At 41.5% G+C, this 16,978-nt stretch overlaps 2 protein-coding genes and 1 long non-coding RNA gene across 4 annotated transcripts in view; all 3 read left to right on the plus strand.

The window, feature by feature from the left end:
• The window catches only part of KIAA0232 (KIAA0232 ortholog), a 65,304-nt gene extending 57,236 nt beyond the window's left edge, over nt 1–8,068 (plus strand). Inside the window, exons 7-10 of one of the 2 annotated variants that reach the window (XM_064418738.1) lie at nt 2,334–2,415; nt 4,354–4,451; nt 5,431–5,575; nt 6,349–8,068. In XM_064418738.1, the coding sequence (XP_064274808.1) occupies nt 2,334–2,415; nt 4,354–4,451; nt 5,431–5,575; nt 6,349–6,446 (423 nt within the window). In that variant the 3' untranslated portion in view covers nt 6,447–8,068. Of the gene's footprint in view, nt 1–2,333; nt 2,416–4,353; nt 4,452–5,430 lie in introns of both variants that reach the window. The other variant, XM_064418737.1, reaches the window with a different exon arrangement.
• Nucleotides 8,069–12,556: 4,488 nt separating this feature from the next.
• LOC135299542 (uncharacterized) lies at nt 12,557–13,156 on the plus strand. Its single transcript, XR_010361514.1, has 2 exons — nt 12,557–12,740; nt 12,915–13,156. It is a non-coding gene; the product is annotated as an uncharacterized LOC135299542 (long non-coding RNA).
• A 1,269-nt stretch (nt 13,157–14,425) lies between these two features.
• Nucleotides 14,426–16,978, plus strand: part of TBC1D14 (TBC1 domain family member 14) — a 64,887-nt gene continuing 62,334 nt past the window's right edge. Inside the window, exon 1 of the mRNA XM_064418740.1 lies at nt 14,426–14,727. Coding sequence (XP_064274810.1) covers nt 14,685–14,727 — 43 coding nt within the window. The 5' untranslated portion in view covers nt 14,426–14,684. The remainder of the gene's footprint in view (nt 14,728–16,978) is intronic.

Below are 16,978 nucleotides of genomic sequence, written 5' to 3' on the forward strand. Positions count from 1 at the left end.
TTACAGATTAATACGGTTTTTTTTCTGTCAGTTGTAACCCTTCTGATAATATTCATTCAGACCATACTGAGGCTTTAGTGCTTATTCTGTTCACATCCTTCAAGCCTCTTGTTGCCCTTGTCAGCCATGATCCTTGTCAGCAAGCGTCCTGAAGCAGTACAGCTAGTCAGTGATGGTGTTTCCAAATTAGTATCTAATAGTCTGGGAGAAGCCTCAGTTGCCCTATGCTTAGCTTTAAAACCAGAAAGGAAACCCATCAGTCTTCTCTCCAGCTTGCAGCAAAATTGGGAGTGAAACAGCATTGTAGCTGGTTTTGCCTTGCTGTCTATGAGTTTAACTTAAGAATAAAGTAAAATAAATATGAATAGTTTCAGAGAGAAGAGACTTCCAGTCACAATATTTAATATCAGAACCATTCTAAATAATAGCTATTTAGATGGTTAGTTGGAAAACTTAATAAAACTTTTCATAAAACACTGGAAGTGTATAGGAGAATGTGTGAGATAGGAGGAGAAGGAGATCTAAATTGAAAATCCTGTTTTAAAAGGAAAAGATTGCCAACAAAGGAAGGTAGAATCATGGTGCTATTCGGGAGTTGATATTTTGTATTTCCTGATTGGGAGTGTCTCTTTAATTCACAAAAAAATTTACAATGTGAGACTGCATTTCTAGGAAACACTTAAGCAATGGTAGGAAAAAAACCTTTTCTTCTGCAAATGTATAAAATGGACATTAAAAGTGTCCTCTATCCCCTCCCAAACAAAAATTCAGCAATGAGCTGGGAGCTGTCTGTGCCCTGCTCTGGCTCTGCAGGTGTCAGGGCTGTGATGGAAGCACAGGGGGCTGAGGCAGCCGGCGCTGGTTCGGTCACGGAGCCATCCCAGGGCAGGCGCTGAGCTCTGCTGGGGCCTCAGCCCGGGAAGCAAGGCTGCTGCAGCTTCTTGTGCCCTGCCACACTCACCTGCTGGGGGTCATCCAGCTTCCCCGTGTGCAGGTGTGACAGCAGCAGGGGAGAGACTGTGAAGTTAATAACACATTGTGCCTGTGGAGTTTAGATGCCTCTATCTATAATCAGCACAGAGTGAGGCTTCCATGATTGAATGTATTTGTACATGCCCATGTTTCTTACTGTGTCCTGCTTATACTCTTGAGCTGCTTTTTTTTTTCTTTTTTTTTTTTTTAACCCACCAACTGATGGTTTAAGTTCCTGAGAACTCCCTTTTCTGGAATTAGGGGTTTGAATTTTCGGAGGGTGGTTCCAAAAAGACTGTTCCTGGGTCTTATGACAGGAAACCAGCATGGATAAGTTGAAACAAGTTGAATCTGGGACATGTTTCTAAATCCAGCACTCTTGAGTCACTCCTTTGGTTCAAGAGGGGCTTCTCTTTAAGTTCTATGGGTGTGTAGTTCTGCAGCATAAGGAGGAACAAAAGGATGCTTATTAATCTTCCATGTTTAAACATTCTCAAGTTTACTGAGGAGAAGGCTGGCTAGAAAGTCAGTGTTGAAGCTCATTTGTTAATGTTTGTTGTCGACAGTTGCACTGTTGTTTGTTTTTTGAATCATTCCAATATCTATAGAGGATGTTACAAGGTGGCATAATCTTTTGAAAGCTAATGGGGTTACCTGAGGTGCAGCAGTGAAACTGGGGACATGTGTTGTGATAAGCCCTTGCTATTTTAGCCATGTCCATCAATGTCATAAGGAAAGGCCTCTGGTAAAATTAAACTAGCATTAATGTATGGGGAGAGGGAGAGAATTTTGGCAGTCTTAGTGAATGGATTACTTCTATCATAAAGACAAATCATTGATCATCCTCATAACCTCTTTTTCCTTATGTTGACACAAAATTCACTAATTTTGTGTTTTTCCATTGAGTAATGGTACTGCCAATTCATCCTCCCAAACTTTAAACATGACATTCTGCCACTTTTTGTTCGCTGTCTTCTCTGTTTTGTTTTACACTGAGCTGTTTGTCATGTTGGCTAACATTTCACTGTACTTCCATCTCTTGGGTAGCTCTCTCTAGATGATAAAGTGTAGGACTGGAATTAAAATAATTTTTTCTGGATTTGTATAAGTCTCTGTGGGCAAAGTCTGAGCCCCAGCATGGAGTTCATATTGGCTGTAAGAGTTCAGAGAATGGATGTTTCCACTGTAGTTTGACAGTCATTTCCCATTAATGTTACAAATTGAGCAGTGTGACCTGTAAGACTTAGCAAAATTCAGTGTAATACCAGAATTTCCTCCTCTACATGTAAGTATATTATTTATGGCAAAATGAAGTGTGATTATTGTCTAAACACTTTCCTATATTGAATACTAATCTGCAGAGAATGAGTGGCAGCCAGGAAAAGCAATGCTGGTGGGAAAAGGCGCTCTATTCTCCCCTTTTTCCTGCATCACAGTGTGAAGGTAAGCACCTCTGCCTGTTAGAACTAACTTGCTGTTGCACCCATGTTAGAGTGAAATGCTCCTTGTTATTGATTAGAATTGCTGCAGATGAATTGGATTTAATGTCTGTATTTAAAAAACCCACACCAGTAAGCTTCCACAAAAAAATCTCCAATCTGAGAGAGAACTGGGATGCTTCAGTTGCACTTGTAGTAGGTCTCTAGCATGATTCTAAATTGGTTTTAAAAGAAAGTGGTTTTAAAATCATCTTAACACTTACCCATATTTACTTAATTCCAAAGCCTGCAATTAAATAAACAGGAAATCTCTGATTATGAAAACATTTTATTACATTTTTTAATGCTTCATCCTGAAAAATACTTACTAGGTAGGTAAGTCTATAAGAATGTGAAAACATGATAATTACCTTTTATGGGTGTGCTTAAATAATATGCCAGTTATTCAGTGAATGTGTGGAATCTCTCTGAGGCTGGGAAGGAGAGGATTTGCCACTTGCCCACTCCTTTCACACTGACAGTCTGGGAATTTTTCTGTCCTGCACAGAGAGCAAGTCCAGTCTTAGTAGGCAGGCTGCTCGTGACCAGAAGCAGGTGTGCTTCCAGCACTCCCAGGAATCTGTGCCATCTGACAACTGACTCAAGCTCAGATTTTCAGTGGACCAGCAAGAATCCAGGCAGCTTTTTTTTGCCCGCATACCAATTCACCTTCTCTGTCTAGAAGGCAGGAAGCTGAACAAGACCATTCTGTATCTTGAATTGACAGGATCTCTGGTGCTTTCTGTTGGTACAGGCTCAGGGTGAAAAAGTCTTGATTTGAGACCTGGTTCATTAATAATCTGAAAGTAGATTAGCCAGTTACTATTTTTGAAGCACACCTTTAAGTGCAACCAACTAAGCTGTGTTCTTGGTTCCAGAACAGCCTTACTTTGGTGTTTAGCACAGTTTGGGTGGCTTCCGAGAACATCTTAACTTTAACTTCACTCCCAGGTATAGAACTGTGCCCAGTGCAGGAGCAGATGGGCGCTCAGAGCCTGCCACGTTGGCGAAAGCCGTCAGTCTTCCCAAAGCGGGGATTTGGGTTCCCTGCAAAGCCGTGCCCGGGGGGCGGGGCCGTGCCCGGGGGGCGGGGCCATGCTGGGGGGCGGGGCCGTGCCCGGGGGGGCGGGGCCGTGCCCGGTGCTGCCCCCTGGCGGCCGCGCTGCAGAGCCCGGGACAGCGCGGTGTCTGTCAGGGACAGCACGGTGTCTGTCAGGGACAGCACGGTGTCTGTCAGGGACAGCAGAGCCAGGTTTGCTCTGTGCCACTCAGTTTTTAAACTAGACCGGGACTTGATCTTCACAGCAGACGTTACTCTTCCGCAGACCTTTTTTCTGTACCCGGTTTTTAGTATGGGTACTTTTTATATGTGGGTGTTGATGCATGTGATCCATATGTATCTATCTACATGATAGATGATGATATTATATATAAAAGTTTACTCTGGTAAGTAGAAATCGTAGCCATTCATATCAGCTGGGGTTCTTGAGTTTCAGTGAGGAGCAGGCTACTATTTCAGTCTATACTGTATGGGTATAGAAATAGGGGTGATGTGGAACAGAATGCAAGATCAGAATTGAAAAATGTACTGAACCATTTATCATAAAGAAAGTAATTCTTGTTCTTTGGTATTTTAGGTGTTTTCATTAACTAAGTAGCTTCTTCTTTTACTATTAGTTATCCAGGTAGGATTGATGAAGCTTCTGTGAGGTATTAAGGTGATTTCTTTATGGGTGTCAGACCACAAAAACCCCCACAAGCACAGAGTTTATATGGCATAGAGTGTGAATTCCAATAATACGTCTCTGGATGCTTTAATTTATGGTAAATGTAAATAACAGTGTTCCTCAATTCTGTTTTTTCTTCCTTTGCATCTGAAACACCCCCACAAAAACAATATAAGAGTGCTATACAAATGCCAAGGGAGAGAATGGTGTAGGAGAACTTGCAGATGTAAAGGAAGTATCCAATGATGATGAACATCTTTTAGATTTTAATATGGTAAGTTTGTCAATGGTTTTGGGGAGGAAGTTTTTTTCTTATTTTATAAGGGTGGGCTGCTACATCTTTCCTTTCATCACAGTTCTCAGTCTACCCTCAAATGAAATTCCTGCAAAAACCTTCAAAAGCTTCTCTTCTCTTACTTTGTTTTTTAACCTCCTCTGCATCTTGAGTATCCTTCTAAAAGTTCCTCAGGGTGTTGTACTTTGGGGAGTACAACCCTTTGTACAGACAGCTGTACTGCTAGTAGATAAGCAAAGCCAGTTTCCTTTGGGAATGCTTGCCATTTGCTTGTCATGAGTGTTAAACTGAGTCTTCTTTTCCTTCAACTTCTAATTTCAGTAAGTGTAGAGTGAGCTGAAGTGCACTATGAGGGCAGAAAGGACCAGCAAATAAAGGCATAGAGATAATATGTACTGAATGCTGTCCTCATTACAAGCAAAAAACCCCTGTTTTTTGTTTCTCTAGGGAAAAAATTCATGTGCACGTGTATTTACTGATATACCTTTAAATTTCAGAGTGATGATAGTGCATAGTTTAACATTGTGACATGCTTGCTATGGCTTTACTCATTCAGATGAAAATATATTTAAAATACATTTGCTTGAAGCTTAGTCAGATCAGTGCTGTGTTTTCTTACTATTTAACGCTTACTATCAAGTTTTGGAGATAACTTTTACAGTAATGTTTCTAACATGAACTGTGATAAAGATACATCCTGAGTTCACTTTTGGTTCTCTTGCTGTTTTGTGCAAATCTTAAAATTAAGGAATAGGAGAAAATAATAAAAGCACCACCTTTTCCCCTGCTATTCTGCAGTCCTTTCTACATAGTGGACTAAGTCAGGAAAGAGGAGGACTTGCCCTGTAATCATGGCATCTCTCTTGGACAACTACAAAACCAAATAACCTCCCAGCCCAGAGAAAAGCAAGCATGTTCTTTATTGTTCCCCATCAACACTGTCAGTTTAAATCCTTAGGTGTCTTCTGTTTATGAAGCAAGATGTGCAGATGATATAAATGCTGAGGCAAAACCAAATGGCTTCAGGAAGAAGATCTACTCCAGTGATAGCTCCAGCTCTGAAGACACAGCTTCAGAAGGTGGAAGCGAATGGGCTGATCCATGTGAGGAGGAGCTTTTTTCTCGAACTCAACTGTAAAAACTGCAGAGTAGAGCAGATGATTGAAAAGTAACATGAGATGGAAAACTATCTTTCTTGAGGGTCTGTAGCTCTAAAACAACAACTTGAGTTTCCTCTTCAGTTAATGGATTCAGATGTGTATTTATCTTTCTCTTCTTGCTTATTTTATAGATGAGGACACAGCTGTCCTGTTGAAGATTTTTTTTCCCAAAAAATACTGTTAAATTCTTGGCTATTTGAACTAGACTAGATTGTGTTGTCAAATCAAGAATGGATGTGCATGTGCTTGTCTTAGTAGTACCACTGCTTTTTTGCATCTTAATTGCAGTTATTTTCTTTCGTAACTGTAGCCCTACCACGATTACGATCTTCTTAGCATCGCAGTGTCTACAACTACTTCTGCTATTCAGAGACTTCAGCTTTCTGCACATTAGGCTTTGTTCTTTAAGAACTGGGAGATAAATACTTAACACTGTAATCTATCAGTGCCTTTCTGAATGCAGGAGAAAAGCATGAATGACTTGTCCAGTCTTCATTCAGTAAATCTCATAACTTTGAAGTAGGAACAACAGGGTTGTGCTTTAGAGACTTACAGAAACTGTGTTTTCTATCCTATGATTCCCCCTCCCACAAACCAACACTGAGGATACCATGGTTTGTATTTTTGCTAACTGGAGAAGCCAAGGATTTTTTGTAGGTATGGAGGCAATGTGGGTGTTTTTTTTCCTTTTTTTCTTTTTTTTTTGTCCTTTTTAGCAATTTGCCAATGTGGGGCAGAAGTTCAAAAAGTAACACCAAAAATAATAAACCACTGGGGTGATGTGTGGATTGTTGTGAATTTTGTTAATGAGTAATGAGAATGTTGTCTTGTTGCAGATGAAGGCATTCATGTAACCTGCAAAAGCATCCTGTAACTGAACTTGAGCCTGAATGACTGAAACTCTCTAAAATGCTCAGTGTTCAATGTTTTAAATGCAAAGGGTCAGTGCTTCACTTGAAAGAAATCCTGTGGCTGCTGCAGTTAGCTGCTGTTGTGGCTGTAATTTAGTAAATCTCGTAGTTCATTTTGTGTTTCTGAGAGAATGTGTGGGGCAAGTTATGTGTGTGGTGGGTGGGGGTAGGGAAGGTGATGAATTACAACATACATGTGTGATTGCAGTAGTGATTGTTGCTTTATGTGACTTGCTTTTAAATTTTCTTTTGTTAATTTAGAAAGTCAATACATTGTCAAGTTGCATCTGTACAAGACTATCAACTCCTTCTGATTTTAACACATTATACAAAATGTATAAGCCAGGAGGAGCAATATTTGCAAAACTAAACATTCTGAGTTTTTAACAACTCCTAGTTTAAAAAAATGACAACAACTAACTAGTCTACACGATCGCAGCATGTCTATAACACCAGGAAGTGCAGAAAGTCCAATACTGACTTGAAAAGCTTCACCATTATTTTTGACAGGCAATAAACCTCACAAGAAACATAGCTGTTTGAAATGTGAGCTGAACTGCCTTTGAAATATGTTCTGCGCTAGAAATGCTTTCTGAGTAACTGGGTTTTGTTGCCTTTATTCAGTTGACAGTGTAAGAATTTAAATACATGGTTGGGAAACCATGCCAGTCTTCGTGCAACACTTTTGGTGAGATCCTTACTAAAACTGGCGTGGTTGCCCTTATCCAAGGACTTTCTTTTGGTCCTCCTCTTAGACTATGTTTTAGGGTTTGTATTCATACAGCAAATCTTTTGACACTTTACAGTTTCTTTTCTTAATTTATTTGCAGACTTTGAATAGATTTTATATATTTTACTTTCTTCTGGAGCTTCCTTGAGAGGTTGTTTAGCACCTGCACTGAAACTAGTTAACTGTAACATGAAAGGAAAAAAGAACTTTACACACAAATTCTTCAAATCACTACAGTGAAGAATGGAATAGAATTCATTTGAGAACAGGAAGTGACCAAGTGGACATATTTCAAACACAAACTTCAGCTCAGTTAATTCTGGCTAGAGCTTCTTCATTGGTAAGAAAGGGCTCAAAAGTAACAAAGGTGTTGCTCATAGTTACACTGTGGCATGTAATGATTCCAGCACCTTTGGGGAAAATAAAATCCTATATTGAGCTTGGGCAATAACAAATTGTCTTTACTCGTTTTCATAGTTTAATGGCTAAAGCTCTAAGGCTTTCAGTGAGAGTTGAAGTGTGGTTTTTAGTTTTCTATATGGATAGAAACACACCAACAACAATAACAACAACAAGAGCATTAAAGGTTGGCATACGCTGAACCGCACTGTGGGATGAAGCGCATTGCATATCCATAGCATTGAAGTATCAGTTTTCCATTCCTGGGCTGAAATTTGTTTCTACTTTTTGCTTCAAGTGGTTGTATTGTTCTGATTTCACGTACACCAGAGTAACTGATTTTGTTTTCTTGTGGAGTTACTTAACACCAAATAAAAATATAAAAGGACAATTGGATGGTGTGTGTGTGTCTTCATTTTCTTCGGGTAATGTGTATGATACAGATACAACATGCAGTTAAGCATTAAATCTTCTGGAGAAATGGCATGACATACCTAATTAGGGAGTCCTTTTCATTGCTGTAATTTTACAACTATTTTTCGGATGTAGGAAAATTAAGTGCATTGCATAGGTACTTTAAAAAAAAGAAGACAAAATTAGTTTTGTCCACATTTTATTTCTGTAGAAATTAATTTATAATGACAAAGTCATGTTCAGAAAACACGAGACCTTTTAAAAAATAAACCCAAGCAAACCCAGACCCTCTTCACATAACAGTTACAGAACTTGTGTGTAATACAGGATCTAACCCAGCAGATTTCTATTTCTGCTTTTAACTTGTGTTCAGCCATCAAGTATCTCACTAATTCCATGGCTGCACCTCCTTTCAGAAAAAGGAAAAAAAGCCCCAACAGCTCATATTTTACTTGGTGGAGCCTTGTGTATGTTGGTGCTGTAAGTCTGCAGCCAAAGTAACCTGGGACTCTGTCCAGAATGAATTCTGCTGAATTAGAAGTTCAGTGAAAACACACTTGAAAATAATGGAAGTTCCTCTATAAGGTCCTTGGGTGAATACTTTTACTCAAGCTTGGTAGTTGAAACTTTAAAAGGCATACATTATTTTCAATTATTTCTTAAATATAGCAGTAGCATATTTGCATTGCATTTATAGAAGATACTTGATAAAAGAACTACATTTCATCAGTCAGGCTTTTCAATTCCTGTATCTGAATTAATCTTAAATACACATATTGTAAAGAATTAGTTTCCAGTGTAAACAATGCTTCTGTCATGCAAAAACTGCCACTGTATAGCCCTAAAGCAAGTGCATCTGTCAGTGGTAGGACAGGCTGGCTGTAAATGCATGTCACACTGCCTTTGTGGGAGTGTCTGGTGTGAGAATACATGGGAAGGCAGTGAACCTTCTGGAAAGCCAGGATTCCTTCACAGTAACTCATTCTTTCCCTCCCAGGACCAGCATAGTTAAATGTTATCCCCAGTGAATTAGTCATTACCTTCCACATACAGCATCTCACATAATTTTATTTTATTATCTGTGAAACTAATAGCAAGAAGACTCCAGAGGTTTGGAACAAAGGAGTCTTTACTGATACATTTTAGCTTCCTACTGTAAGACTTCTGTTCCATTGTTCAAGTTCCTCTCAAAATGTAGTATTATATGCAAATGCTTAAATTTTATGGTCTACCTCTGCTCCAATGGGATGATAATGGGATGAATGGGGAAAAACAGCTGACAGAGCTGACAGTGGGCCAACATGCTGCTGAGAAAAAGCCACTGAGAGACAAAACTTACACAGGAGCAGCAGCAACTCTTCTTGTCTCATAAAACTGAGAACTCTCAAATTCTTGAATTTCTTTTAAAACTATTTTTACTTCTAAGCAGTAAAAATACTGTTAAAAAGCACAGATGAGTGCATTTTCAGATTCATCTCTGCCTTCCTGTTGGTAGCCATGGAAATGCTCAAGCAAAGAACAGTACAGTACAGTAGCAGTACTGAAAGCAAACACATAAGGACTGCCTAAAAAAAGGGATGCCACTTCCACCGCTAGAGATTTTTAGGAACATATTAGACACGTGTCAAAAAATTATGTAATGACCCACACAAACTTGTGTAGTTTTTTTCCGTTACTTGTCCCCAATTTATGTTTGAGAAAAAGTACAACTTGTGTGTTGTTTAGGCCTACTGTCTGAAGAATAATTTGCCTCATTAATCTCTACCTGCTATGATGGGCCAGCCTAATCCCTTACAGATACAGGACAGAAACTGGTGTGGAATTTTTCATTTTTGCAGTTACTTTATTTGTGCAATAATGAATATTAAGAACACCCTTTATGTTTCCAATACCCTTTTAGTAGGATTTTGTCTTTTTACTTTTTTTCTTACATTTCATAACTTCTAATTTTTTCATTGCTATTTGGCTTCTAATGGTCCTCACTTTGCAATGGAGTTCTAGCCCTCAATCATTTGCTACTGGAACCTTCATCTATTTGACAACTTCAGGAAGTCTAAGTTGTCATTCATGGCTTTTAAATATTTTCCTGCTATTGTATTCAGTACAAAAATATGAAATTCCTTGAATCACTGCAGTTCCATGGAGACATAATAATGGGATCTGTTACCTGCCCAAACTGAATGTTACCTAGTTTCCTTCATCCCTACTTCGTCTAGACAACAACTGATTTTTAGTCCAGTACTTCTTTTTTTCTTCAGAGTGAGTTCCAATAGATGTTGCCATGTTGGCAACTGCTCCAGAATAGATCTGTTTTCTTTTGGAAATGTAATTTAAATAGTGCTTGCTTAAGAGAATACATCTGTTATAGAACTCCAGCTTTTCATTATGCAGCTGTGCATAATAACAACCATGTTTCCCTTCTCTGGCATGATTTAGTGATGAGTGAAGATCTGTAACAGAGGTACCATGGAGGCTTTGTGAGCGATTATTTATGAGCACTCAGGATTCTGCAATTCTGAGATACTGTGCAAGGAGTAATGTTTTTAGTTGATAGAGTTTTACTCCTTCACACCTTATTACTCATGTTGTCTTTCCTAAGCAGCTTGTAGACAGCGATAGAAACAATCCTGTCACGCATCATGTTTCAAAAATATCAGTTCAAACGTGCTGGAAAGTCTCACACACTTTCCCCTCTCTTTCCAGCTCCTCATTTTCTTGCTGTCTCGTGGAGGGAAACCATCTCAGTCTGTTCTTACCCAGTGGTAACAGAAGTGATGGTAGCTATAGATCAAGCTTCCTCATCCTTTATCAGTCCAAGTTCCTATAGGAAGAGGATTATCCCTTTTGGGATAATCAAATAGCATGTTCCTGATTCACCCCAAACCTGTTAAAATGACCTGGTGAACAGATAATCCACCTCGAGCAGAAATACCTGTGCAGATGGTGGCTGTGCTGAAAATGGACTGCTATCAAATACAGACAGGCAAAAATAGTTTTGTGTGAACAAAATTAATTTCTGATGAATCTGAAGTAAAAGATATTTGTCCCTCAAAACCATCACCATTTGCTTCCAAGATGTTGAATTTTTCACAGAATTATTACCCTTTCATTGCTACGAGTCAGTAGAAACCTGAATATATTCATTGTTCCCTTTTCTTGTGCCATATAACATGCACAGGTTATTTCCCTGTGCCTAGATGTAATTCTGTAAGGCAAGGAAGAAAAGGAGCAATGTCTCCTGTCTTGCTAACATTTGCTTTCAAGAGAGCCTCTCTGTCTCGTGGTATGATGCACAACAAGTGGGAGTATCCAGCACTGCCACACCTGGTACCCTTGCACTCAGGCTTGGGTGAGCTAAAGTGCCTTAAATCACAGTGATGGCAAGTGGAAGCAGGAGCTGCTGGTCAGCTCACAATGATGCACAACTGCTGTACATTCACCACATGCTAATCTTTTCCTTAAACTAAAGGGAAAAAAAATGTCCTCTAACTTACGAAGAGAATTACTGACTTTCAAGACTGCACAGTGGATTCAAATGAAGCTCAGTTTGGCTGGCTCTGAAAGCTGCTTGCATCACACTTGGCTTGTGATGAATGAAAATGCAATCTAGATGTTCTCATCTAGCTCTTAAAAAATAAATTTGAAGTTGTTATAAATTACAAAATTGCTGAAGCTTCAAAACAGAACTGAAAGCCTAAGCAGAGAATGCTTTCTCACATCTACAGGCATAAGTATGACAGAAACTTGCATTTCTGTTCCTTGGCTCTAATGAAACAGAGGAAGGACTGGTATTTGGTGTACTTTTATCATATGTTGTATATTTTGGAGAAATCACCAAGACAGAAAAGAGCAAAATCTCTTCATGCCTTCTTGCAGAATAACCATTAAAATGGGATATCAAACTCTACTGGCATGAATATGAGCCTGTATGACAGAGCTTTTGAACAGAATGTTTTTTAAAAAATTAAATTCTCTAGCACCAGTCTGTTATTAGACATGTAGAAGTTTTTTTGCCCACTAGGTGAACATCAATTGCCAGTTTGAGACTGCTCCATGTAACATTTCGTTTCTACACAACAGCTGCATGCAAGACACTCTTAAAGAAAGAAAGAATGATTTTGTTCCAGTAATTTTTATAAAATTGTGCTGCAGGTTTACTTGACCCTGAATCAGTGGCAAAAGACTGATAATAACCATGCTGATTTTATGTCCCACAATTAACTTCTTATCACACTTCCGAGAATTTACTTACAACCCACGTGTTTAAACAGGAAGACTTGATTTCTGTGTGCCCTTCTGTGTGGACCTTAAATTTTGCACAGCTGCTGCAAAAGAAAGGTGCTAAAGGTCCCCTTTATGCTGAGTTATGCTTTTAGACTTCCTGTACCTGGCAGTACCTGTTCTGTTTCCTTTTAGTAATTAGCACATGCCACATTTCATCACAGCTAGTGGTGTGACATTCAGTAGCATTTAGTCACAATGGGAGCCCTTCAGCTTCTCCCCAAACAGAGAAGTAATAATGAACAACATTTGCAGACAGAAATTTCTTATGTGGGACGGAGGGGGCATGAACAGACTGATACTAACTGCTACTGCAAACCACTTTTTGGTGCTAGCTCATGACAACCAGAAATGCTACTTCCCCTTTCCTGAGGTACACAGCCATTCATGTGCAATAGAGGGGTGGTTTTCTTATTGACTAGGCTGCAATTCCTGTGACTTGCCACATGCTCAGCTACCGCTGAAAGATTTTTTTCCAGCAGGTTTTTCTAATTGTTTCTTCAGCCGAAAATATATTAAGCTGGGAGTATCATTATTTCCTGTGCAGGTACTCTGCAGAATTAGAGAGTTCCTGACTGTTTCCATTCTTTTATTTACCCTGGGAACCAAACAACTGACCTAGCCACAATGACACATCATGATGACAATACTCTCTTCTGGTTGCTCCGACAGAAGAATTGATTCATACTCTCAAAAACAGAAGAAAAAAATTATTATGGAAAAAGAAATTAGTAACAGTATATGCGCAAAAAATCTTTTGCATATAAACAAGTTTACAGTGCCTCAAAATTGGTTTGCTTTTATTTACCTTTATTTATTTACATTTAATATGGAAGCTCTCTTACAGAGATAGTAGTCATTTTCAAAAGAAGATATGGAAAAATTAGTACCAATCTTAAAAGAAATACAGCCAACTAAGGACTCACCCCGTCATAGAAACAAACTATCTGCAGAGGTATAATTTTCGCTTGATGGTAGATTTTCAGAGCAGTTTCATAACAATCTAATTCTTATCTTCGTAGTATGGAATTGGTGTCAACAGGGTCACGGTGGCAAGTACTTCTGTACAGGTTTACCTCAGCCTCTCACGATTCATTCAAGTGTAACTTGCCCGTATCAAAGCTTGAATAATCACGGGTTTACACTGCTTCATAACGAACCAGTTACACCAACACAAGTCCAGATATTTCAGCCTCTGCTGCCCTCACACATCAGCTTCAGTGTAGACATGAGAGGTGTGAGGTGACGAGAGTGCTTAAATCCTCGGTTCAGAGGGGGGACAGCTTTATCTTGCCACCGTTCTAGAGACACGATCACCGACTCTAGGTGCAAGACACATGACCTTTGCAGAAGACAAGAGCAGCGCCGAGTTTCGCAGATGATAAGGAAAGGCGACAGCTCTGCTCCTGTCAGGCGCTGGCTGCTCGGAAATGACCGTGGGGGTAGAGCAGGGTGTGACAGCTCCGCCGTGCCAACGGCCAAAGCGTGCACCGTGAGACGGAAGGTGAACAGAACGGAAAGATAAAAATGCAAAAATCACAACTGCCACCCTAGAGCTCCCACTTTTGGCACTGCAGAGCGTAATGCCAGAGTTCCACAGAGCTAGGGGCACACCTGCACATGATGCCTCCACACGTACCGTAGCCCGCACTTCCAAACCCACTGAATTTTGTTCTCACCCTAAACGCAGGCAGCAACCCGGGGACAGCCAGGGCCTCCCGCCGCCCCGGCAGTAACGCGGGACGGGCTGCAGCACCTGGCGGCCAAAAAGTGGCTCCCGCCGAGCCCGGGGCTCCCCAGAACGGGCGCCCTCAGCCACAGCCGCGTTTCCCTCCGTTCCGGGGGCTCCTCGGAACCAGGGTCCCAGCCACAGCCCCGCTCCCGGGGCGCCTCCACTGCCCAGCCGAGCGGGCACCGCTGCGCACCGGCCGCGGGCGCTGAGGCGATTCAAAATGGCGCCCGGCGGCGGCCGCCCGCCGCCCCCCTCCGCGCAGGCGTTGCCTTTCCCGGCGGGCGGGGCTTCCCCCGGCGCGCCGGGCAGGGGGAGCGGAGGCGGGGCGGGAGGAGTCCGAGCTGCGGGGGTTGGAGCATCGCCGGAGGAGCCCGGCACCTGCCCCGCAGCCAGGTGTGCGCCGCCGGCGCCATGGGAGGCCCCGCGCCGCGCCGAGGGGGTGCCCGGCGAGGGGCGGCTGCTCCGCCTCAGCCGCGCTGAGCCCGGCGCTGCTCCGCGGGGACCGGAGAGCAGCGACATGGACTGCCCGCCGCAGCCGCCGGCCGCCTCCTAGTCCCGCTGCAGCGGCTGTGGGGCGCGTCGGGCATGGCCCAGCGTGACGAGAGCGACGGAGGGCAGCGCTACCCCGGTGAGGTGTCCGGGCTCCTCGGGGCTGCTCCTGCTCGGGCGGCGGCGCTGCCCTCCAGGGCTCGGGGTGCTGGTGGTACCTGTTGGTGTGAGGGGCAGGCGGGAGGGGAGCAGCCTCGGCACCGAGGGCCGCGCTGGCTGCGCCCGGCCGTGGCCACGTAAAAAAGTTGAGAGGAGCAGGTGGGCTGAGCCCTCGGAGTGTTCACCGAGTGGGTTGGAGACCGCAGAGAAGAGTGAGCGCTGCTTCCTCAAGGTTTTGGTTGTGGCTTTTTCTTTTTCCTCTTCTTTTTTTTTTTTTTTTTTTTTTTTTTTTTTTTTTTTTTTTTTTAATTTTCGGTTGTTTCAGTTTCTTTGCGCTGTTTTGTAAGCGAAGGCCGCTAGCTCGGAACCTTCGCAGAGCGAGTCGGGTTCAGCCCGTGAGGAGGAAGCAACTTTGATCTCGCTGCCCCTCTTCTAGTCGAAGTCTCCCAGGCAATTCCCAAAGACCAAACAAAACTGCATCTCGCAGCAGCTGAAGTTCTCCTGACGCTGCTGCTAATTTAATGTGGTTCACAGAGTTTCCAGCAATAATGGTGTGAGGAGGGTAAAAGCCCTGTAAAGCGCTTCTGGAGCAGAGGCTTTAGCAGAGCACTGTAACTTGTTTGTATTGCCTGCCTGACGGAGCAAAAACAGTCGGAAAGCGGTGAATGGCTTACTTATGATTACTGTCCGAGCACTCCGCTCAGGAGCCAGCTTTGCAAAGCTCACACTTCTAAAAGGTCACCAGCTGAGAGTTAGATAATAGTCACCTTAATTAAAACAAAACGAAGAAATGCCCATTAGTTTATTTTCTTTTTGCCAGTAAAGTTTTGGCAGTACTTACATAGGTAACTTTAATTGCTGTATCCCATGTTTAGTTAAAAGGCAGGCTTTTTCTAGTTTCAGGAGTTCTTCGCTGTTGGCGATGCTGTGGCTGTTAGAATGTGCACACAAATGGAGCAGAGAATCTTTAATAAACAAAACTGAGTTTGATGCTCTTGTGCACCAAGGTCACTCAAAGCTGCCCTTGATAACAGCAATGTGTTTCTTGGTACAAAAAGAATACTAAAGCATGGAGAATATAAGCCATTAATTAAAAAAAAAAATCCCTTTAAGAAGAAAAAAAAGTTTCAACTTTGTAATTGAAGAAATTCCTTGTTCTTAAAAATTTGAGAAAAACTCGTGGCAGAAGTAAGTGTTGAAGAGGTAATGTGTGATGTTAGCTCTTTGAGAACTGAGCTGTGTATGCAATCATTCCTCTTCTCATTCCTGCGAGGCAAGAAAATATAAAGCCTTTTTTTGCAAATTATTGTCTTATCCGTGTTGCTTGCCTAAACTGCATCATAACTCCCAGCAAACTTGGAATAACGGGCCTTGAGTTTGCATCTTGCTGGTTTTGTTTTACTCTAATGGTTTGGCATTGCTGTTATCTTTAACTTTTATATCAAAGTGGATTAAAAAGCCATTTTATTGTAGATCTTAGAAATTATAATCAACTATGACTTGTTCCCTCTCTATGGTTGAGTGATATGCAAAGCCAAAATGTGTTTTAAAGCCTCTGGTTATTGTCAGAACATGCCTTCTTGCATGCTGTGATCAGAATCTGGGGAATGTGAGGCTGTATAGACAGCCCTACTACTGACACAGATGGAAACTCCACCTGTCAGAAAAAAGGCACCTAGGAGAGGGTCTGAAAGCAGAACTAATGTGTGTTGATGTTTTCATAAAGTTCTGGTACTTGCAGTTTAGAGCCTTTTTGAGTTTCTCTTTGTTTAGGAATCATCAGCAATTTTGTATTCCCAAGCTTACACGTAAATTTCTTGCATGCACAGTGTTCTGTGAGGAAGAGTTGTGCAGGTTAGCTGCCATTTGTGTGAATAGTTGTGTCCTGGTGTTAATTTTGAACCTGGCTACAAAACTGTCTTTATCATGTGCTCCTTAGCACATAAGTTGGAAGTGTTAATGAGTAAATAACATCTACCTTCACTCTCATTGCTACTTGTGACCTTGGCTGTATTTTCCTAACTCCCTTTTCCTTGTTATTTCTTGTGGGATGTTCCCTCCTATAAGATCGTGTTCTCTGTAAGACAGAGGATGCTAAGACTTTTACAAATATTGATTTTATTTCAATCGTAATATATTTAAATAAGCAATGGGAATTATTAATCTTGTGCAGACAGAATTGCATACTATTTCTCAGGCAGAGAGGTACTTTATGGTACTCAGATGATAAT

Source organism: Passer domesticus, chromosome 4, assembly GCF_036417665.1.
Source record: "Passer domesticus isolate bPasDom1 chromosome 4, bPasDom1.hap1, whole genome shotgun sequence".
Taxonomy (NCBI): Eukaryota; Metazoa; Chordata; class Aves; order Passeriformes; family Passeridae; genus Passer; species Passer domesticus.